This window comes from Neolamprologus brichardi, chromosome 12 (genome assembly GCF_056152115.1).
Source record: "Neolamprologus brichardi isolate AB-2024 chromosome 12, ASM5615211v1, whole genome shotgun sequence".
NCBI lineage: Eukaryota > Metazoa > Chordata > Actinopteri > Cichliformes > Cichlidae > Neolamprologus > Neolamprologus brichardi.
The window spans coordinates 36,038,904-36,061,933 of NC_142115.1; the positions used below are offsets into that span (position 1 = coordinate 36,038,904).

Genomic DNA, 23,030 nt, shown 5'->3' on the forward strand with positions numbered 1-23,030 from the left:
TTGCTGTTTTCCTCCAGGTTTAAAACGTAGTTGGAGCTGAAAGCTACGTGCCTCTGTCACGGTGACCCTGCTGTGCAAGAAGATGATTTGTAATAGTTTTCCTGAAGGTCCCGCACATCCATAGGAAACCCACACAGATGATTTCACTTGGTTTGTTAGAGGTCTTTTCAACACTGTGTGGGTTTGCACAGAGTATTCCTCGTGATCATCTTTGCTGTGTTGTTCCTGATCACATCATCTTTTTTAAGTACATGGAGCCCAGTGGAACAGATGTAAAGGTGTGGAGGACAGCAGTAGTATCAGTATCTGTGGTTCCTTTGGGTCCAATGGGTTGTGGTCGTGGGATCATATCGGAATATGGGAAGATTAATGCCTGGTTTTCATCAAGTTTTTATGTTGTGGTCTAACATTGTTTCCATGAGGGAGGCCTGACATGTGAGGTGTGTGATTGTGCTGCAGCAGTGGGCGGTACGTTTCAAAGTAACACCCACGTCAATGTCTAGACCAAAGTTTCCCAGGAAAATCCAACTTTTAAAGGCAGCAGTCATGTTAAGCACGTCACCTGTCAGTGGGTCGAATGTTGTGGATGTTCTGTTAGATAGAATTTAGTATGCCCTCCTTTGGTTTTCATTGACTTTATTATATAATCTGATCATGAGCTTGATTAATAAATGAGGAATATTTGAACAGCTGCAGACCAGTGTGGGTCAGTTAGCACTAATGCGTCTTATTAGCTTTTATTGCCTGGTGCAACATTGGTAGCCCAGTCACTTTGTGCAGTTAAGACGTTTAAAATATGCACGATGTAAAGTTGCGTCACATGCACTTCAAATTGATTTTAATTATATATTCTGTCTTCTTCAAGCTATATTTCAGCTTTTGGTTAGGACATCAATTTTTTTTATTTATAAATATAGCCAAGACAAAACCTTTTTTTTTCTTCAAATCAAATCAAATCAAATCAAAATTTATTTATATAGCACATTTAAAAACAACAGTTTTGATCAAAGTGCTTCACAAATTAAAAAATAAAATAAGACAAATACAACGCAAGACGAGACAAACATAGAAACCAACCAAATGATAATCAAACTATCTTACATCAAAGCCAGAGTAAAAAGATGGGTCTTTAAACGAGATTTAAAAGACTGAACAGTCTCAGAAGAGCGAATGGCAATAGGGAGGTTGTTCCACAGTCTAGGAGCTGCAATAGCAAAGGTCGCCTCTGGTTTTCAACCTAGACTTAGGTTACATTAAGAGCATCTGGTTAGAAGATCTTAGTGCTTCTATAGGATTATACAAATGAAGAAGGTCTGTTAAATAGCTAGGGGCAGTGTTATTTAAGACTTTATAAGTGAATAAAAGAATTTTAAAATCAATGCGTAACTTGGCTAAAACTGGAGTCATATGGTCATGCATTCTGGCACCCGATAAAAGACGTGCAGCAGCGTTCTGTACTAATTGCAACCGGTGAAGAGAGGAGTGGGGGAGGCCTAAATAGAGGGAGTTACAATAGTCCAGTCTAGAGGTAATGAATGCATGAATAATCTTTTCAAGGTCCTTGGGGGAGAGGAAAGGCTTAGCTTTAGAAATTTGACGTAGCTGATAGAAACTGGATTTAACCACAGTAGATACTTGTTTCTCTAATTTGAACGAGCTATCCAGGAGTACCCCAAGGTCTCTTACAACGTTGGAGAGGTAGCTAGCAAGTGGGCCAAGGGTAACAGTTAATTGGTTCAATGGAATATGGCTGTCAAAGACAATAACTTCAGTTTTACTGTCATTCAAGATTAGAGAGTTTTGAGATAGCCAGGTTCTCACATCATGAAGACAATTAAACAATGTATGCAATGGATCTGTGACATTCAAACTCAAAGGGAAATAAATTATTAAATTAATGAGTCAGGAGCTGCTGGCTGCAGAGTGATAAAGCCTGTGGTTCTTAAATCATTTCAAACATATGTTTATTTGCTCTGGGCTTGCGTATGCCTCAGCTCAGCTGCGTGCTGCCACATGTGTTAAAGCAACAGCCCACCCACCTGTTCCCTGTCTGCACAGCGAGTGCCACAACTCCTCAGATCGGATCAAGCTGCGGGTTTGGGACGAGGACGATGACATCAAGTCGCGAGTGAAGCAGCGTCTGAAGAGGGAGTCGGACGACTTCCTGGGACAGAGCATCATTGAGGTCCGAACGCTCAGCGGAGAGATGGACGTGTGGTATAACCTGGGTATGTAGTCACTCAGAACTCAGAGGATTATGGGAATAAATGTCTCCGAGTGTTTGTTTGTCATCTAAGACCTGAAGAGCATCTCAAATTCAACTCTGAGTGATGTTTCACTTCAGAGTAATTGTGTCTGTGTTTTTCTCTTACAGAGAAGAGGACGGACAAGTCGGCGGTGTCTGGTGCCATCCGTCTTCAGATCAGCGTGGAGATTGAGGGAGAGGAGAAGGTGGCGCCCTACCACGTGCAGTACATGTGCCTTCATGAGGTAAAGGACATCAAACATGTCGTGGGGACACTGACTGTATTTGTTTGCTCTACTATAGTTTCTATTCAGATGACGCTATCAAAAAAGAAATGGTTAAAACAGCTTCCACAATTTACCACATAAAAATTTATTCAGTAGGTAAAATAATATAAAAACACTGAGATGAAATAATAAAAGAGGTGCATGAATAAACAGGATGCTGCAGTCACACTGGAGAGAACAGCGATTAGAGACCGCGGCACGAGCAAAACGATTGTGGTCGTGTGCGATAAGTCTGTTTACAATTGAACGAGGTCAGGTTGACAATTACATGCAGTCTGTGTGTGACAATGCTGCAGTCAGCCGTGATAAATCAGTGCTGTGTACACAGAGAAATGAATTAATAGTAGCTAATTTGAATTAAACAGAAATTCAAATTAGCTACTTACATTTAGAGTCCAGCCAGAACCTCACAGCTTTGAAACTGAAGTTCCTCCACAAATAGAGACGCAGTGTAACTGCGCAATGGCACGGGCGCTCGGTGACCTTGTTTTTATATGAATGCAACCAGAATATAACCAGCTGAGTCACGTCTGCTATTGTAAAGAGACTCATCGCAGTCAGTCTGTCTGCATTTATTGATCAGATGGCAGATTGGATTGTTTGGAAGCAGGTTGCCTCCCACCAGTCACCCAGAGGCTGAGGGAGCTGCACACTCAACCTCTGCCAATCAGTTGGTCACTGCAGCTTTTTGCAACTGGTTGCTGAAATAGAAAAATATCTGTGCAATCACTGATAAACCACTGATGCCATTTTTACTCCATTCTTACTGAAAATACGGAAACATCAATAAAAACAAATCAGCTTGGGGGCAGCAACCGAGAAAGACTGATCACCTTCAGATTTCAGGGGAGAGGAGGGCACTGAAGGACTTTTGATTGTTTTTGGTTATGCGAAAAGTCTTGGAACATTTTTCACACCTCTTTCTCTTTCTGTTTGAAATGGAAATATTCATAAATACTTTTTGAGGATCAGTAGACACACGTCTGAGTCTGTTTGCTAACACAAAACAGATTCCTCAATAAAGTAAACAAAGTTATTTCATGTGGTTAATAATTAGTTACATTTTTAAATTTTAAATCCTCTCTCTAGAATATGTTTCACTTTACGACGGATGTCGAAGGAGGCGGCGCGGTGAAGATCCCAGCTGCTCAGGGAGACGACGCGTGGAAGGTTTACTTCGATGAAGTGCAACAGGAAGTTGTGGATGAGTTCGCGATGCGTTACGGTGTTGAGTCCATCTTCCAGGCCATGACGTAAGCTCTGTTTGCACACTTACCGAACACTTGACTACAGTCCATCCAGCAGACTGTGATGTGAGGTAGATTTATCAGGAGGGGCTTTGTATTAGTGTGCTCGCTGGTATTATTTATGGACCTGTGTGTTTCCTGCATGTTAATGTGATGGGAGGCATTAATGTCATGAACTATAAACAACATGCAAATTAGTTTATCTCACCTAATGAGAAAAGATGACCCCTGACCTCAGAGAGTTCCCTGCTGTTTGGTTGGATCATTGCAGGCAGGGGCACAGAAGCACTCAGCAAGCATTCATACACACATCCTGGTTTAATTGCATTAATAATGTCCGAATTTGGGCTTAAAGGGACGTGTGTTGGTTTTGTGTGCTGGGAAAAAGAGCGCAATCACACAACGCAATCATGTGGGGAAATATTGAGTGAAGTGAAGCTGTAAGCAGAAATGGGCCAGACTCTGTCCCAGCGGAAATGTGGATATGAGCCGTTCAATGACACAGCCAAATGAAAGTGGTGATTGGAATATACAAGAACACTGTGGCCATTATAGAAGTCTCACTAAGAACTCGGTGAACCGAACAGCTCCTTCACCGTTGAGGAAATTAATTTATTCACCTGTTTTTAGGACCCTGACTAGTATTTCACACTCTAAATGATACGTGTGTATTTTACGGAGCCCCGCAGGGGACATGGGAGAAAAAAAAATTAAGACGGACTTTTGCGAGATCTCGCAAAACTAACTCGGGATCTCGCAAAACAAACTCGAGATCTCGCAAAAGTTTTAGCCGCATTCTTCCCATTAGCTCGAAGCTAACGGGAGGTCTCGACCTCCCGTTAGCTTCGAGCTAATGGGAGGTCGAGACCTACTACAGCCGGGAGGAACACCGCTTTCCCGGCACATCGTGCCTCGACCGCCCGGTCGGCTTCGAGCCAGCGTCCGAAGAATGCGGCTAAAACGTTTGCGAGATCTCGCAAAAGTTTTGCGAGATCCCGAGTTTGTTTTGCGAGATCTCGCAAAAGTTTTGCGAGATCCCGAGTTTGTTTTGCGAGATCTCGCAAAATCGTAATTTTTTTTTCTCCCATGTCCCCTGCGGGGCTCCGTAGTATTTGTTTGTACCAAACAATTTATAATTTTGTGGATAAGTTTAGAAGCAATTTGGCATCCTGGAAAGCAGGGATGCAAAAGTGAGCTTCTAAGGGCTCCGCTTCAAACTTCCACACCGGGAAACATCGATGACATCAGGGGCCAGACACTTGTAGCTTCTCAGATGCTTTATTTCAGGAAAAAGAAATTAAATGTCAATTTCCCTAAAAGCTTGTTCACATACATTATGCTCCACTTAACACATAAAAAAGTTAGTCAACTGAAAAAATGCATTCTGATTACGTTTTACGTGAAGGTTGCCGCACAGTTACCTTACAACTGGCTATTTAATTAAATGTAATATATTATTTTCCCCTCAATATGACAACTCAGTGTAGTGTCTGCTTTCTGTGTGAGAAAGTTTGTTTTTATCATGTAGTTTCTATGCTCTTTACAGCCTCAGCTTCTCAGAAAAAGCCTCCACTCGCAAATACTCATATTCTTTTTGCAGCATCTTCCTCTGAATGAGCGATTTCCTCTGCGACAGTGAAACCTGCTTTCATCACTTTGAGATTTGGCTCAAAGACAGTTTTTGCTGTAGCTGCATGCATCTTTTCAGTTCAGTGGCTTTCTGAAACCTCTCCACCCCCTCGCATGACTCCACATCTTTTGCTGGTGTGTGGATTCAAAATGACAACACAAAGGATATGAGATCATCTTGTGACGCGTGGATACAGGGGCCAGTCTTTAGAGCGAATAAAGGAGTTCCCATTCTCCAGCCTCTCCTGCCTTCAGCATCAGCTTTCCTGTTTTGTGTCATTCTGTGTTTGCTACATTGTTGCTAAGATATTTAGACCAAGTGGACCAAAACTGATTCAAATGTAGCTATGGGGACAGAAAAATGGTTGGGTATGTTTGCACCCAACTCAAATCCATTTGGTCCGTCCATATCCAGTTTCCTTTAGCTTATTTTTGGGTCTTCAAAGGGAAATACTGTTTGTATGATGTTAAATCATCATTGGCAATATTAATTTCGGGTCCACACAAGAAGTTTCCTTCTTTCTTCATCTTCATTGACTGAATTTTTTGATCATTTCCCGTCCGTCTCTCTTTGTGTCTTTTGTTTTTCACCTTCTCATTATGTTTCGCTATTTCCTCCCTGCCTTCCTGCGTCCACTTCAATTACTCTCTCCCTTTTCTCCGTAATTTCTATCCTCCTCCTCCTTCCACCGATTCCCCCTCTGGCCTCTTTATGTCTCATTCTCGACCTTCTTTCCCTCTGTCCTCACCTGTCTTATCCTAATTGCTTACCCACCTTCCTTCCCGCCTCTCCATAACCACTTCTGCCTTTTTTTAACCTGCTAACTGCATTTATATCCCCAATCTTCCTTTCTCTTTCTCCCCTGCCCGTTTCCCCACATTTCTTCTCCTCCTCAGCCAATTCTCTTGCCTGTCCTCTAAGTACATGCTGTCAGGGGTGCCGGCAGTGATGAGCACCCTGCTGGCCAACATCAATGCCTTCTACGCCCACCCCACCGCCTCCACCAACGTCTCTGCTCCAGCCAGATTCGCAGCCTCCAACTTCGGGGTAAGTGAACACCCATCACGATAAAATATAAATGTAAAGTTTATCATCCAGTGAGAACATTTTGGGACGCGGTAAAACTGCAGTAATTCTCATGCTAAACTAAAAAAGACTAAAGAAATAGTTTATTAACATGATGGATTAACTGTCAAGAGCTTCAATGAGAGGCAAGCTGATTAAACACACACTATGACTCAGAATAAAGGCTTAGAATGAATGAAGCTGAAGGCTGAGATGAGACGTTTGTAATTCTAAGTGTCAAATATTGGGTAGCAGTCGTTGGCTCGTTTTCTCTTTGTTAGCTGTTTCTCTTCAAAAAGTTACATAATAATGGAGCTCGAGTATTATTTCTGTGTCTGTCCGTGTGGTAGTGGAGCTGAATCAGTCTGTTAGACAAGATGCTCTGCTGACTGTCCAGTAAGTGTTGCAGAAGGCAGTGAGGATTATCCATGAAGCTTCAGACATGTGCCAGTGTTCCCAATTACTTTATTCAGTCTGTTGGTGTCACCAGCTGATGATGCTCCCCCAGCAGACCACAGCTGTAGATGCACTGCACAGACATACAACACCTCTGTTGGTCTTTCAGTTCAGCCTGTTGTCAATGTCGATGTTGTTTGTGTACTCCATCAGCATCCTGTCACAGGGTAGACACAAGACATGTAGCCATCCTCCTCCTTCTGAGGTCAACATCCATCTCTCTGGTGTCTGGAAGCAGATCAGTCAGTCAAATCAACCTCCTCCTCCTGCACATCACTAATACGTCCGACCACTCTAGGTGGTTTGACCTGAAGTTGTGCTCAAAGTAGAGAGTAGAGACAGCGCAGTCCCCCGAGGGGCTCCGGTACTGCACATCACCAAGTCAGTCGGACCACTGCTCAGTCTCAAGCGCTGTGGCCTGTTTGTCAAGTAGTGAGTAATCCATGAGGTGGACATGTTTGAAACATCCTGTGCTGTAGCACAGATCGCTGTTGTCACTCAAACAAATTCAGAAATGGCGGCTGGTTCTGTTATTGCTCTTCAAAGCAAATATTCTGCACAAGGCTGAAACCATTTATTTACTAATGCATGTGCCAAACGTATTACATAACCATGAAATCAGCCCTTTCATCCTTGCTCAATGCCATCACTTTAACTCCAGTTTCTTGGTTATAATAATAATTATTATTATTTTAAGTGTCGATTTCCTTGAACACTTTGGTTAAACATGCCTGGGAAAATGAGTTAAAGTAATTGCATAGCCACCAACAAAAGTGCCAGTGTGGTTATTCCAGTAATTCCCACCACATCATGTCTACAGTGTGCTTCTTTTTCCACATATGATCAGGATTATTTAGATCAACACCGGCTGTAGTTGCTGTGTTGGCATCGACTTTGAAACGAACTCTCTCTCTGCAAACTCTGGTGCAGGAGCTCAGTGAGCTCGACTGGAAAATAACATTTTAGGAGTAAAAAGTGAACCATATTCACCAAAAAGAGCAAAGAAGATACAAAACCAACAAAAGAACCGAATTTTAGAGAATCTTGACTGCAGTTTAATCTTTTAAGATGGTATTTGATGATGTAGCTTTAAAGCTACAGTTTGACCTAAAGTGAGCAAAGTCTTCTCACAGAAGGTGACCCAGGTAACGCCTGAAGCCTCGCAGTCTATTTCATGTATGTATCCATGAGAGCGGCCGTACAAACCCAGCAGGTTTATCTCTATTCTGCTAATAATCTGCTCCATTAAAAGGTAATGTCATATCGCTGTTGGACCTTTGGAATGGCTCTGAACTTTGAGGTGGCACAAATTTGGCTCGTGGACCCCAGAGGAGCCACAGGCAGGGGGACAATGACAGTTAGAGGCCGAGCTTAATGACTCCTGGGATGGTTGCCAAGTAGCGAATCTCCTACTGGTCACGCTCGGGCGCTAACGATATACGAGCATCCTCAGGCTGAGTGCTCGTACTTTAAAGGGTCCGGGGAAGCAGACAGACCTGCTCTCACTGTGGGCCGCGGCGTTGCAGGTCTGTTTCTGAGCTGCCAGCCTGGTAAAGTTTACTTATCTCGTTTAATTTCACTAAATTGACTCGTTTTCTGTGTGGGTATCAAATAAAGAATGTTTCATTAGGCTGTTTTCTCTCCCTGTTTGATGACAGAGGGCGTCAGTAATATTTGAAGGACTTGACAGTAATTGATGCACAGCGGCGAAATATTAAAGTTTGAATTTGTGCATGGAATATTCAGTCGAGTCTCTGCAACTCGCACTAATGAATGTTTTGCTATTAAAATGTTCGCTTCGTACATAAATATGAAGGTTCTTAATTTAACTCGTCTAAATTCATCAAAGTGCTTGAATAAGGCGACTTCATTGCAGGTGGTTGCAAAATTTCTTTAAAAAGATTTAACAAGGCTTTAAAGCTACTGAACAGGAGGCACAAATAAACTGATATGACAACCACAAATGTAAAGCACATCATATCAAACTCTGCTTTACTGATGAGACTGAGCACATACAGTGTTCAGTTTTCCAAAAACAGCTGGTTGAAGCGGATATAATTGCAGCTTCCTTCTCATTGGGGACTGAATAAAAGGTGTTTTAGTGACCATTCGTACTTCAGCCAAAGTGGCTGCGTGTGATTGGTTCATTTCTTTGACTCCAAATGGTTTGTGTGGATGGATTTGGATGAGTTTTTTTTCTAAGCTGAGACAGGACCTCTGAGATTTAATAGTTTTTTCAAATTAAGTCTACAAGTACATATCAAATGAAAAGGGGGGTTAAGAAAAATGGGTCTCGATCTTCTCAAGTAAATAATTGCAGACCAATTCTGATCCATGTCTAGGGGCTCTTTTTTTTTTTGGAGGAGGAGGTGGTCTTGGACCTTACCCGCATTTCTGGTTCATTTCTGATTATTATTACTAGTAGTATTAATAAAAATCTATAAATATAAAAATATTAACTGTCCTGTTCATGTATTCCCAGCACTGGGCATCTCACTGCCCCCTGGTTTGATTCCTGCTGTGTGACAGCGACTGTGTGGAGAATAAAGGACCCAAAACAAAGCGCAGAAACAAACGTAATATTAACTGAAAGTGAGCCATTTATTAAAGGCTGGTTTCAACTGTACAAAACAAGGCAAAACTAAGAACTAGCCTAAACTGGGTGAACTAATGCTAAACATAAAAAAAAACCCTGAGCGTGAACATGAAAAACCTGAACTGTGAAGACTTGGCAAAAGTACATGAAAATCCTGGAAAACATGCCATGAACATAGCAGAATAACAGACGACGAGGAATGAGTGAAAACACGCAGGAGGTGAGCAGGAAACACACGGAGAAACAGCTGATTAGAATAAACAAAGGAAACGTAAACACAGGGGTGACAACAAAAAGGGCGTCTAAGAAACATGAACTATGACGGCAACCTAAACATAATACAAATGAGTGCAGATAAACTAATTAACTTAAACTTAAACATCAAAATATATTAGAACTCAAAGCGCTGGGTCACATGACCCGGGATCGTGACATGCTGGTGACCTTTGCCTTGAATGAACGATGGTTTCGCCCCATCATGTTTCCACACTCACTGCTGAATATCCAGTTACGGTTAGTATGTCTAGATTTATAATATATATTTAAAGGATAGAGATGCATTTATTAATGAGTCACATCTTCTTGAAATCATTGAGTCGCTGTGTTTAATTATTTGCATCGACTTGATCTCTGTTTATTTATTTATTTTCTTTCTTTTTTTGTAGTTTTAGACTGAACCACAATCACCACTAACTTTCTTTTGTTTGTTTTTTCTCTCTTTATAAACCATCTGCTCGGTGACACTCGTGTCTTTTGCCCTCTTTTCATTTGCTGGAGCTTTTTTTGTGTTTCTGCCCTCTGCAGTGCTGCTGTGCTTCCTCTAAGATACGCAGCACTCTGAAAACTTAGGCATTATTTACCTCCACCTTCCGTTTCCTGGGATTTTATTGCTTTTATTTATTTATTTGTTGCCTTGAATGTTTAGCCAGTCCAAAAGCACCTGTTGCCATGGCAATGAGGTGCTTTTCTGATTTGTACGACTTCACTTGAGCCGTTCCATTCGATACAAAGAAAGCAAAAAGGAGGAAGTGCTCTGGGAACTACACCGTGTCAGACCCCCCAAGACCCGTTCGCTGTCATCTTTGAAACATAATCCACGGGCCAGACGTCGTCGTCTCCATCTTCTCTTTCCTATTTTCTCTACCTGACCTGCTTCCGTCTGGAAACAGATACCATCGTATCGATCGGTTCCTCCCGTCTGCTTCTGCTGTAATTCATCTCTGAAATCATGTCATCAGCTGATAGTTTTAATGCCATTGTTGAGAAGAGCAGGTGTGTGGCTGTGCCCTTGAGTGTGTGTGTGTGTTAGCTGGTACAAATATCTACAGACATGCTGGTGCCTCACACCTCCCACCTGTTTCTTGCGGGTGAAGCTGCACATTCTGTCAATGGGAACAGGATTCGCTGGAGTTTTTGTTTGCTCGCTTTCACACAGACCAACTTTCCTGGGGAACAATTACTGAGCATCTACAGTGTGCTCCCGTTTGGCTTTGCCCCCCAAGCTCTTATACATGTTCACATCTGGGATCTCGCCGGCCGTCAGCCCGTAAAGTTGAAGATGCTGTGAATATCTTGTTTGACAAGAACTTTAATCAGAAAAAAAGAAACCTTAAGGAGCAGCAGCAAACTTGATGAGCAATTCCTGCTCTTTAAAAGCACTTTTGCAGTGGAGCAGGTCACGGGAAATTGAATAGGTTCATGTAAGCTGAGTGTAAAATGTTTTATCTGCAAATTTACTGGATAATGGCAAAACTTACATTCGCTCCTCTGAAGTGGTTCTTTCATGCTGATTTTTCTGAGTCATTTTGGGCCATTTTAGACCCTCAGTGTGGCTGGATGTGAGTGGGAGCAGAGGCACTGTGGGCTTAAAATACAACAGTCTATAGAACAGCAGTTTTCCTGGAAGAACTACTGTTAAGTATCATTTCATGGGTCAGACAAAAACACACGTTATTAATATTTCATTTTATTTAGTAAACATAAACAGGGCAATGTTTGAACTTTAAAAACACCATCAATGTGGTCTATTTTGTCAAATAATTAATCTTCATTTGCTCCTGTTTATCTTTTGAGCGCCCTGTAGGGGAATTGCAGCCAATTGGCTGAAGGTGAAGAAGCTCTCTGTGGATTGGCTCTGCTGTTGGTGTGTATTTAATGAAGAAAAAGGAAAACCACTTGAATATGTTGGTTTTATTAGTAAGGCTTGATTGTGCAAAAGTTACTTACAATATGCAAACAAATAAAACTGGTTCCTTACAGGGAAACGTGCTGTGGGATCATCGTTCCACAGTTTTTGAACAGGATGTGACTTCCCGGTGTGTTTGTTTGTGTTATTAAACCAAAGTCGTGTAGTTCAGAAGATAAATGCCCAAAGGGAAAAACAAAATGTTGTCAATCAGTTCATGTCAACAAATGTCCCGGCTTTTCATCATTGCAGGGCCTTTTTCAGTTTTCCTCTGCAACTCTTTCAAAATGATTACAGAAGTAAAGTGCACTGGCAAGCCTCCATTATATCTGAAAAGGGTGACCGGTGGAGCTTTAGCAGCACGATACAGAGCAGTCTGTACATGGGTCGTCAGGTTGTCTAGGGTTAAATAAGCCTGCGAGCGTGTCTGGCAGTCGAATTATTCATGGTTTGTTACCAACTTCTGTTTGGCTTGTAGACTTATTGAAGTGTTTTTCTGCTTTGGGCGACAGTCTTTGCACGACCAGAGCAATACAAGCACTTTCCTTCCAAGATAATTTGATGTCATCAGCCTGCAGCAACTTGTTTAAGGTGCCTTTTATTGGCTCGTGGTGAGCGTGCAGCTGCTCCACACGGGAAAAGCAGAAGCTGTGGTGCTGAAAGCGGCTCGCAGCGGTTTTCATTAATGTGTGGGGAAATTTCAGAAGGAGGAATATATCATATATAGATAACGCTGAGATTGATCACTTTGATTAACCCCATGAGTCATAAAGTTACCAAAAATAATGTTTTTACACAAAACTTTCTCAGACCTCCCAAGATTCGGTCGAAAGCAGAAGAAGGACACCGTCTGCTGGTCAGGAAGAAGAAGGGTTCAGTAGAGAGAATAGAATAGAATATTGATCCCAAAGAGGAAATGTATTTCTAGTTTAAAGGTCCAAGTTCCAAACAGTACAGCCACATTATACATGCAAAGCACAACAAACCACAATCTGAGTAACGCTAAACATCAGTATAACTGTTATGCTGCACTCAGTGACCTTGTGAGTACAGACTGCTGCACAGATCACTGATTGAACAAGGCACAGAGAAGCTCTTCATCTTCTAACAGAAGGTAACCGTTCATACTGCGAGTACAGAGTAACCCTCGTTGTAACACTTACTGTTAATAAAGAGTCAGGACTGTGATGGGCTTCGTGGCTGTGATTTTCATGGCTGTCTGCAACCTTAATCTCACTGTTACTGAGAGATTTCTAAACCGTGCTGTTATTCCATATCTGATTACACAAAAGTGTCATTTCTTTATTTAACATTTATTTAACCAGGAAGTCCTTTGAGGTTAACGCCTCTTTGTCAAGACGTCACACCGTTACAGTGTTACAAGTTTAAAATTAAATATCTGCATTTAAAGTAATAAATAAGCAAAAACAGGAGAACTCAAAGCAACTTATCTACAGGTCTCCAGCTGAGCAGCACCTGAATGTCCCACAGGACCCCAGAAGCAATAATAGTGATCTAAGAAAAAACAGGCTCACCAAATATGGTCAATACAGTTTCAGTCATAATACAAATGACAGAAAAACCTTAATATCACAGTGGCTAACACGGCCGTCTTCTAAGAATATGGATTACAATGCAAATGTATTACGTATGTATCATATGTCTGTTTTCATCAGAAAAACTTGTGACAGCAGCTGAGGACAGGGAGGCGTTAACCTGCCCCTCAGCATGTGGGGAGGAGCTACAATAACAAGGCGCACATTATAATCATTACCAAGAGAGGACGAGCGGCTGTGCGAGTGCGGTGGGAGGACAAAGATGGGTTTGCTCTGGGGAAGGACACCGTGGGGACAGTGGGATGTTTTAAAGGTCAAAACTAAGATTTGTCCTTTTTTCATGCTTTTTAGCTTAAAAGTGTTTCACACAATCAAAGCGGTGACATTTTGCATGTTCATCACTTTAAGTTAAGGTCTAGGCTGGTTACAGCTGTACGAGAAGGTTGTGTGCAGAGATCAGTGGCAGCTTGGATAGCTTGGTGTCTCTGTAGACTGGCTACAACACACAGAGACAGAAACCTGCTGGGGGTTTATTTGTTTTTGTTAAAATGTTGAAATATTAGAATTCTCTCACCAAAACAGGCTTTTAGTGAAGCTGAGCTCAGAGTAAGGCTCCGACACAGTTGAGAGGTCAGGTTCAGCTGAATTAGTTGAGGTGAAGCCTCGCAGACGACTGCCTGCTGCTGCTCCTCTGTGATTATGATCTGTCAGCAGAAGCAGCCACGACCTAATGGCAAAATTAGCTTTAGGGACCAACCTGTTAACTTCAATTCAATTCAATTCAATTTTATTTATATAGCGCCAGATCACAACAAATGTCGCCTCAAGGCGCTTAAACGCTAACGTGTTCATCTCTTCTGTAAAGAATTATGGAAGATAATTCCATTCCAGAAGGAAGATTGGTCGATGTTTAGGTGCACTACTGCACCTAAACATCGACCAAAGATGGCGCCAGTGTTTGCGGCAAGCCGTCTCCTCGAGTTTTGTCTACTGTCTGCTATCCTATTTTCTCTGTGTTATCCTGACGCCTTTGCGCTTCTTACCTATGATCGTCAAACTCTTCTGAATCTCCAGCCATTGACTCACCAAACGCCTGGTTTCAAGTGGCAATCAGGGAACTTTTTCTCAACTTCGACGGATATCTCTGATCATTTACGCCGCTTTCCAGCTACCCTTCCACCTAGGAAACGTCATAGGCGACGGGGTAAACGGAGCGGTATTCGTGTTCGCCTCAAGGCTTACTTAAACTCACTTGATGCGACCAGCTACCACGTATTTGTAAACACTCTATCTTCTTCTCATGCTCTCTGGGGCCGCTTCTGCTATAGATTGCCCTGCCATCGCTGGATAAGTCCTGTTGAACACTACGCTCACCTAGACTCCCTGACCGAGTGCCCACCGGTTCGGAGCTGGGTGCGGCTTTCCAGAGGTGGTGTGAACTACAGCAATCTTCGCCTGCTGAGATCTGTTCCAACTAACAACAACCCGACTACACTTCGGATGGCTTTGCTAAATGTTAGATCACTGGCAAACAAGACTTTTATTTTAAACGACCTTTTCGTCTCAACTGGGCTGGATTTTCTTTATCTGACGGAAACTTGGCTTCGTCCTGAGGAATCTTCTGCTTTTTCAGAACTTCTTCCCCCAGATTGTGCCTTTGCTAGCTCTCCTAGGATCTCTGGCAGAGGTGGAGGATTGGCTTCGATTTTTAAACACAAATTTCGATGCCGGGAACTACCACCCGTCTCTTTCACCAGCTTCGAGGTGCAGCTACTGGAACTGAACAGTGCTCCCCCAATTCTTTGTGCTGTGGTGTATCGACCCCCGAAATCTGTTAAGGACTTTATTTTTCAGTTTTCTGAACTACTAGGGAGCCTGTTTTTACGCTACGATCGTGTTTTAATTGTTGGCGATTTTAATATACATGTCTGTTGTGAGGCAAGCACACTAACAAAGGATTTCCTTGCCCTTCTTGACACTTTTAATCTTACGCAATGGGTAAGTGAACCAACGCATTTAAAAGGTCATTCGCTTGACCTAGTTTTGTCCTACGGTCTGGATATTTGTATAACGGATATCAAGGACTCTGGGATCTCTGATCATTCCGTGGTTATGTTTAATGTTGTGCTACGACATATGGAGCTTAACAGCCAGGGTCCATTCCGTCAGATGCGCTCGATTAATTCTGAAACCATTACCAACTTCTCTACTCTTTTCGCCAACTCTGCGCTCCCCGACTCCGTCTGTCTTGTGGATTTATCGACTGACGAGCTTACCAACCTTTTTAATTCCACATGTTCTTCTATTCTGGACACTGTGGCTCCACATAAGACTAAGCGTACTAAGTTGTCATGCCAACCCTGGCTGAATGATACTACCCGTGCTCTCAGGCGCGAATGTCGTCGTGCTGAGAGGAAGTATAAAAAGGATAAGCTCGTAGTGTCAGCGGAAATCTTCCATAATTGTCTGTCAAAATATCAGAAGACCGTCAAAGCTGCTAAATCTGCCTATTTATCAGGTCTTATTTCGACCAATTGTCACAAGCCCCACGCTCTTTTTAAGATTTTTAACTCCGTGATTAATCCTCGTGCTACAGCACACAAGGAAGTTTCTCCGGCTCTTTGTGAAAGTTTTTTAAGGTATTTTATTGAAAAAATCACTATTTTAAGAACCCCGTTTTTATCGGTAGTTCCACATCAAGTTTCAGTTTCTAAATGCTCTGCTGTCTTTCAGCAGTTTGAGCCTGTGACTCTTTCTGATGTAAAGGAAATAATTGACCACTTAACAATCTCTAATTCCCCGCATGATATTCTCCCTGCCCGTATTTTTAAGGAAGCGTTGAATACTATTGGGTCTTGTATTTTATTAATTTTGAATGCATCATTGTCTTCGGGCTGTGTACCGTCTGCCTTCAAGCATGCTGTTGTTCAACCCGTTATTAAGAAGACTAATCTCGACCCCAGTGTTCTTTCAAATTATAGACCAATTTCTAAGCTTCCCTTTATGTCAAAGATCCTGGAAAAAGTGGTCTGTAAACAACTTCAGACCTTCCTAGATTCCAATGGTATCTCTGAAAAATTCCAGTCGGGCTTCAAGCCTCGACATAGTACTGAGACAGCTTTGCTAAGAGTTTTTAATGATCTCCTTTTAACCACTGACTCAGGTTGCTCTGTGGTTCTAGTCTTACTGGATCTGACTTCTGCGTTTGACACAGTAGATCATAACATTTTATTATCAAGGTTAGAGCAAGTAGTTGGCCTTAAGGGCACAGCCTTATCATGGTTTAAATCTTATCTTTCAGAGAGGTCGCTCTCTATCACTATGGGGCAATATTCCTCCTCCTCGGCTCCTTTTCTCTGTGGTGTGCCCCAGGGGTCTGTTTTGGGCCCTATGCTATTCTCTCTGTACATGTTGCCCTTGGGATCTATTTTCCAAAGATATAATATTTCTTTCCATTGTTATGCCGATGACATTCAAATTTATTTCCCTTTGAGTTTGAATGTCACAGATCCATTGCATACATTGTTTAATTGTCTTCATGATGTGAGAACCTGGCTATCTCAAAACTCTCTAATATTGAATGACAGTAAAACTGAGGTTATTGTCTTTGACAGCCATATTCCATTGAACCGACTAACTGTTACCCTTGGCCCACTTGCTAGCTACCTCTCCAACGTTGTAAGAGACCTTGGGGTACTCCTGGATAGCTCTTTCAAATTAGAGAAACAAGTATCTACTGTGGTTAAATCCGGTTTCTATCAGTTACGTCAAATTTCTAAAGTTAAGCCTTTCCTCTCCCCCAAGGACCTTGAAAAGCTTATTCATGCATTCATTACCTCTAGACTGGACTATTGTAACTCCCTCTATTTAGGCCTCCCCCACTCCTCTCTTCACCGGTTGCAATTAGTACAGAACGCTGCTGCACGTCTTTTATCGGGTGCCAGAATGCATGACCATATGACTCCAGTTTTAGCCAAGTTACACTGGCTCCCTGTGAAATTTCGCATTGATTTTAAAATTCTTTTATTCACTTATAAAATCTTAAATAACACTGCCCCTAGCTATCTAATAGATCTTCTTCATCTGTATAACCCTGTAAAAGCACTAAGATCTTCTAATCAGATGCTCTTAATGCAACCTAAGTCTAGGTTGAAAACCAGAGGCGACCGTGCCTTTGCTATTGCAGCTCCTAGATTGTGGAACAGCCTCCCTATTGTCATTCGCTCTTCTGAAACTGTTCAGTCTTTTAAATCTCGTTTAAAGACCCATCTTTTTACTCTGGCTTTGACGTAAGATAGTTTGATTATCATTTGGTTGGTTTCTATGTTTGTCTCGTCTTGCGTTGTATTTGTCTTATTTTATTTTATTTTTATTTATTTATTCTTTTTCTTTTTTTAGTTGTGAAGCACTTTGATCAAAACTGTTGTTTTTAAATGTGCTATATAAATAAATTTTGATTGATTGATTGATTGAAGTTGGACATTTTAAAATGGGAGGCTTTGGGAACTGACTCATCTGTGGAAATAGCCACAAGGACCTGATGTATTTGGCACTTTTTGGTTTAATTTTCTTGCTTTCAGCAGATTTAATCCATCAGTCCTTCCATTTGCTTTTATTTATCCAGGGCTGGGTCACAGGGCAACAACCTGAGCAGAGAAGCCCAGACCTCCTCCCCCTCAGACACTTCCTCAGGCTTATCCAGGGGAGCACCAATATAATAAAACTCCAAAATCTAATCATCATAAGGATTACTATAAGCAGATATCATTAATGTGCACCGCAGCGAGGCAGTGCTTCTTAATTCGAGCCTTCCCTTCCCTCGTTTAGGCTCCAGCACCTTGGCAACCATGGCTTTAAAAGATGATTTGAACAGCGTCCGACTGATCGCTGACCTTATGTTAAATTGGAGAAAATCTATTTTGGAGAAACAAGATGCGCTCTTGTGGGTTCAGTATTTGGCGTCTTAATTAGGTTATTTTAATAGTATTGCACAGATAAATTGGTGCATCCAAGTTTCCCCAGCAAATAACTGTATTTACAGCAGCGGGAGGGTCTGTGTGGGAATGACTGAAAACAATGTTCCTAATGAAGGGATGTGTCATATGGCTCAGTGGTTTTAAAAGTAGACGACAGCTCTTTGGTTCAGGGGGAAAAAGTTACAAAAATGTTTTATTTCATAGAGTTTTGGAAAGTAAAAATAAATAATATTAGCAGGCTGAAGCTTTTTAAGTCAGATTGGATCGTGGGTATGTATTTGTACTAGTTAGTGGATTTCTCTCCTCCCTCTCCTTCATCTTTTCTCCTTCATCACCAAACTCGTCTTCTTACTTTCTTAACTGTGACTCACAAAGCTGCACCACACTGTGTATCTGTCTCTGTTTCAAACATAGTCATTAACTGTTTTTGTTGCTCCTGCCATCAAAGAAACGCACAGTCACTTTTATTTAATTGCTCGTTTGTGCCAGTTATTGTTGGCTATTGTCCATCGCTGCACCCCAGGATTAAAACAAAGGGAAACCCTTTGCAGTATGTTAACAATTCAGCTGTTATGCAAACATGAGGGTTTGCTTTTCTTAGGACACGAAACACTGAGAATCATTACACAATCGCAATGCACCCGTTTTAGTATCCACCTCTGTCCTTACCTGTTAGATAAATGTTTGGGTTTTTTAATCATTTGTAATGACTAACAAGAAACCCTGCACTTCTTTCTTCTGCCCCCTCATTTTCTCTCGATTAAACTCAATATTTTCACCTCCTCAGTTTATCAGCCACGTCGTGACTCCCAGCACAGCAGAGGACTCTGTCCCTCTCCCAGTTTCAAGTTGCTTTATTGCCTTTCCATGTAAATACATCTCTGGTGCCAAAGCATGTGAAGGAAGATAGAGGTGAAAAATTAAAAATAAGCATTGGGGATGCCTGTACTGGCTGACTGGCCATCGATCACAGGCTGGTTTGATTCCTGGCTCTTCCCGTCCAGATGTCTTCCTGTATTTAACTAAGATGCAGAGCAAGTAAATTCTTCTCTTGGTGTATTCGGTAATACCTAATAACAGAATGATCCTCCAGAACGCACTGTAGTCCACAGCAGGGGTGGAACATATGTCTTGAGTAGCTGTCTGATATGCAAAAGAAGAGAAATAACAGATGCGTCTGTTTAAAAGTGCAGCCAAACAAACTCACCTGTGAGAATTTAATGTGAAACTTTCTCCGAACAAAGTTCAAAACTCTCAGGAGAATGAAAATATGCACTTTCACCATCCTGTGAATTCTGCCTCACGCTGCATGCGTTGCTCCCTGAGTGGTAACTACACATTGCAAATAAGTTTACTCAGTCATCTCCTACATTGTATCTGATCATCTGTAAATTCCTTTTCATGCTCACCAGGTGAAAACCTCTGCCTGTAGTTCTGATTCTGCTGGAGAATCTCATAGGATGATCACAAACAAGTTCTGCGTTCTCTCAGGCTGCACAGGAAGTCTTATATTTATGTACTTATACTGCTTATACTGTACGTCTCAAGTATTTTCAACAAGAGAGGAGGAAGTCCCTGAATGGTTGTTGCTATGGTTAGCTGTGGCTCATTAGGTAGAGCAGCGTTGTCCATTAATTGATGGGTGAGTGGTATGATCCCTGGCTCCTGCAGTACAGGAGCGACATATGGATCATCCATGAATATGTGAATATGTATGTGAATGAATAAAGTGGTTTAATATAACCACTGATATAAATGCCAATCAATTTTTGTATCCAAGTTTTTTCCTCGATTCAGCAGAGGTCATAAAGTACAAAGTACCAGAAAGTGCCAAACCCACTTTCCAACTTGCAAATATATTCATGCAGCTCAGTTTGTATTTTGCACATGCATAGAAAAAGCACATCTCCTTTTTGACACTTTTGTGAGACGCATCGTTCTTTTATCTCCACATCTCTTCTTTCTCTGCTTTCAAATTCTGTATACAGTATGTTCAGTAGAGACACACAGACTGAGGACATTCATGTCTGTCTTCCTCACTGTTTGACAGAAGTACAAGAATCTGAGTTTCTCCTTCTTTTTCCCAACAGAAAGACCGTTTTGTGAAGCTCCTGGATCAGCTGCACAACTCCCTGCGTATCGATCTCTCCATGTACAGAGTGAGTCGGAGCTTCCAGCTGCTGATAATAGTTTCTTAACTGCAAACAGAGAATACGGCTTCAATGGATCTCAGGAGAATTTGTGTTTTCAGTCGTTCACAAGATAGCACATGATAGAGGGCAGAAGTCAAACTAGACTGCACGGACTACTTACTACATATTTCACCCCCTTCTGCTGTAAGGCAGTTTCCTTATTTCCTGCCAAAAATAACAATAAAAAAAATCACCCAGCTGTTGTCCGTTTTCTTAATTTTAAGTTAATTCTGGACCTACAGAAATTTGTGAATATAGCATTGGTTTCCATTTGTAGCCAAACGTTTTGCTTGTTATTAGGGCTGCCACGATTAGTCGACTAGTCACGATTACGTCGACTATCAAAATCATTGACGACTAATTTAATAGTCGACGTGTCGTTTGAAGCTTTGTAAGATCCCAAAAGACGCAGGAATAAGTAGTAGGATTTAAGAGTGTAATAACGGACTGAAACAGAAGATGGCAGCACTGCATGTACAAGGATGCCAGCTGCCGTTAAACACCAAAGAAGAAGAAACTGTGTCCCAGAATTCATAGCGCAGCCCTGCTCAGTTTCCAACAATGGCGGCAGCTAGTTAGTTTTAATATTACTCTTATTATTCTTTCTGGGTCACAAAATAAACGTTTTACATATTTTCAGGCGAGAATGTAGCTGTGTAAACCTCAAATATCTGCTCAGTTTATCACCACATATTTTCAAAAGCGCTCCGACGTTTTCGGAGACGTCTGTTACCCACTAGCTCGATAGTTAGCTGGGGGCAAGGCTCACTAGAGCCGTGAGAACACCGGAGTCCCGGCTAATCGTTTTCAAACCCACGCAGTCCTTCGCATATCAGGTTAAACATGATATATAATTCAATTTAATCAACTATCATCTTGTCTTTATTTTTAGTTAGCACATACCTTAAACACTTAAAGTTGTAAGCTAATGATAGTTATATAAGAGCAGATACATGCTAGTGCAATAAGCTGTACTTTTACATTGAATGGATGCATGATCTGATTAGTCGACTAATTCGTTTGTGGCAGCCCTACTTGTGAATATAAGAGCCTAGAAGAGCCTGACCTAAATAGCCTGATGCATTTTAGAAGAAACATAATTAACCAAGTGTTCATGTGTGTTTATGTGCAGAATAACTTCCCAGCCAGCAGCAAGGCTCGCCTCAGTGACCTCAAGTCTACTGTGGATCTTCTCACCAGCATCACTTTCTTCAGAATGAAGGTAGAATCAGCTCATAGTGTATAATCACTAATATCATAGCACTAAAACCAAACAGATAAAACACTGCTGTTATATTATAAGGTTAGATACCTTTAATGATGAAGTATTGACTCAAATTATTAAATTTATTTTATAGATTTTAACTTGTTTATAGAGATGATGTAGATGGATGGATAAATAGATGTTTTTGATACACTTTATATGAAATTTACATTCTTTTTTCCCTTTGTAATCAGGTTGTTAGGGTTGCTGTTGGATTAGGACATCATAGTTGCACTGTAGTGCAGCATGCGACAATTAAAAGCTATACTTTAGCTGTTAGCAGTAGCGCATGGTCAAAGTAGCTAATTATTTTACTTGAATCTCTCTTCCAATTATGTCCTTCCATCTATTTTCTTATAATTTTAATTACACCTTCCTCTGTCTCTTCCTCGCTCTCTTGTTGGGAAGGCTGTCCCTCCTCCAAGGGCCTTATATTAGTTCTTGCTGGTACTACGGTGCAGCTGCAAACACAAAATTTAAAGCATTGGTAAAATAAAGAAAAGAATGTAAAATACAGTAACAATGTATACTATACAGAAACACTGCACTGCCACCCCACGTCTCCTCTCTGGAGATTATAGCGTCCTGCTTTTTATCAGACAAGTTTATATTCTAGATTAATAACATGATAACATTGATATTCACCCACTGTGTTCTGTCTTCCCACTCCAATGCCCGGTCTCACGCAGGTCTTGGAACTGCAGAGTCCTCCCCGTGCAGCCAACGTGGTGCGAGATTGCGTCAAGGCCTGCCTGAACTCCACCTACGAGTATATCTTTAACAACTGTCTGGAGCTCTTCAACCGCCAGTTTCAACCCGCCGTCCAAGCAGTGAGTGGCTAAGTATCGACATGTTTAAAGCTTCCACAACAGATCAATACATCTTCTGACTGAGAGAAGTGATAATACAACAGTATTTCCCATCAGCTACAACCAAACCCTAAACAATATGTCTGTTAGAGTGATAGAAAGCAGTAGTTTGCTCTTTATCATTGTCAGTGTTGTAGTATGTTATCTATGAGTTACTTTTCATGTGACTACAGTGGTTTCTCCCTATTCTGTGGTTGATTTAACAATATTTAAATCAAGCAAACACCAGATTTAACTCTCAGTTTCTACATCAACTCCTCAAATTTCAATATTAATCACATTAATCTGCACTGCAGCCTGGTTTAAGCGATGCTCTAATGAGCCCCTATCTGTAGCAGCCACAGAAATATTTCCAGAACAAGCGAAATTTTTAACCTTGCCAAGAAAGATTTTTGTATTAGTGTGTCTAAAGTCATTAAACCATTCGAGTTCCCGAATAAATTAAAAATATGTGTTAATGGT

The 23,030-nt window shown here is 41.5% G+C and overlaps 1 protein-coding gene across 2 annotated transcripts in view; it reads left to right on the plus strand.

Annotated features, from left to right (window-relative positions):
* Window positions 1-23,030, plus strand: part of LOC102797264 (protein unc-13 homolog B-like) — a 211,869-nt gene that overhangs the window by 149,954 nt on the left and 38,885 nt on the right. For both annotated transcript variants that reach the window (XM_087849490.1, XM_087849492.1), the window contains 7 exons: window positions 2,059-2,228; window positions 2,375-2,490; window positions 3,622-3,785; window positions 6,306-6,456; window positions 20,334-20,402; window positions 21,568-21,657; window positions 22,389-22,529. In XM_087849490.1, the coding sequence (XP_087705616.1) occupies window positions 2,059-2,228; window positions 2,375-2,490; window positions 3,622-3,785; window positions 6,306-6,456; window positions 20,334-20,402; window positions 21,568-21,657; window positions 22,389-22,529 (901 nt within the window). The remainder of the gene's footprint in view (window positions 1-2,058; window positions 2,229-2,374; window positions 2,491-3,621; window positions 3,786-6,305; window positions 6,457-20,333; window positions 20,403-21,567; window positions 21,658-22,388; window positions 22,530-23,030) is intronic.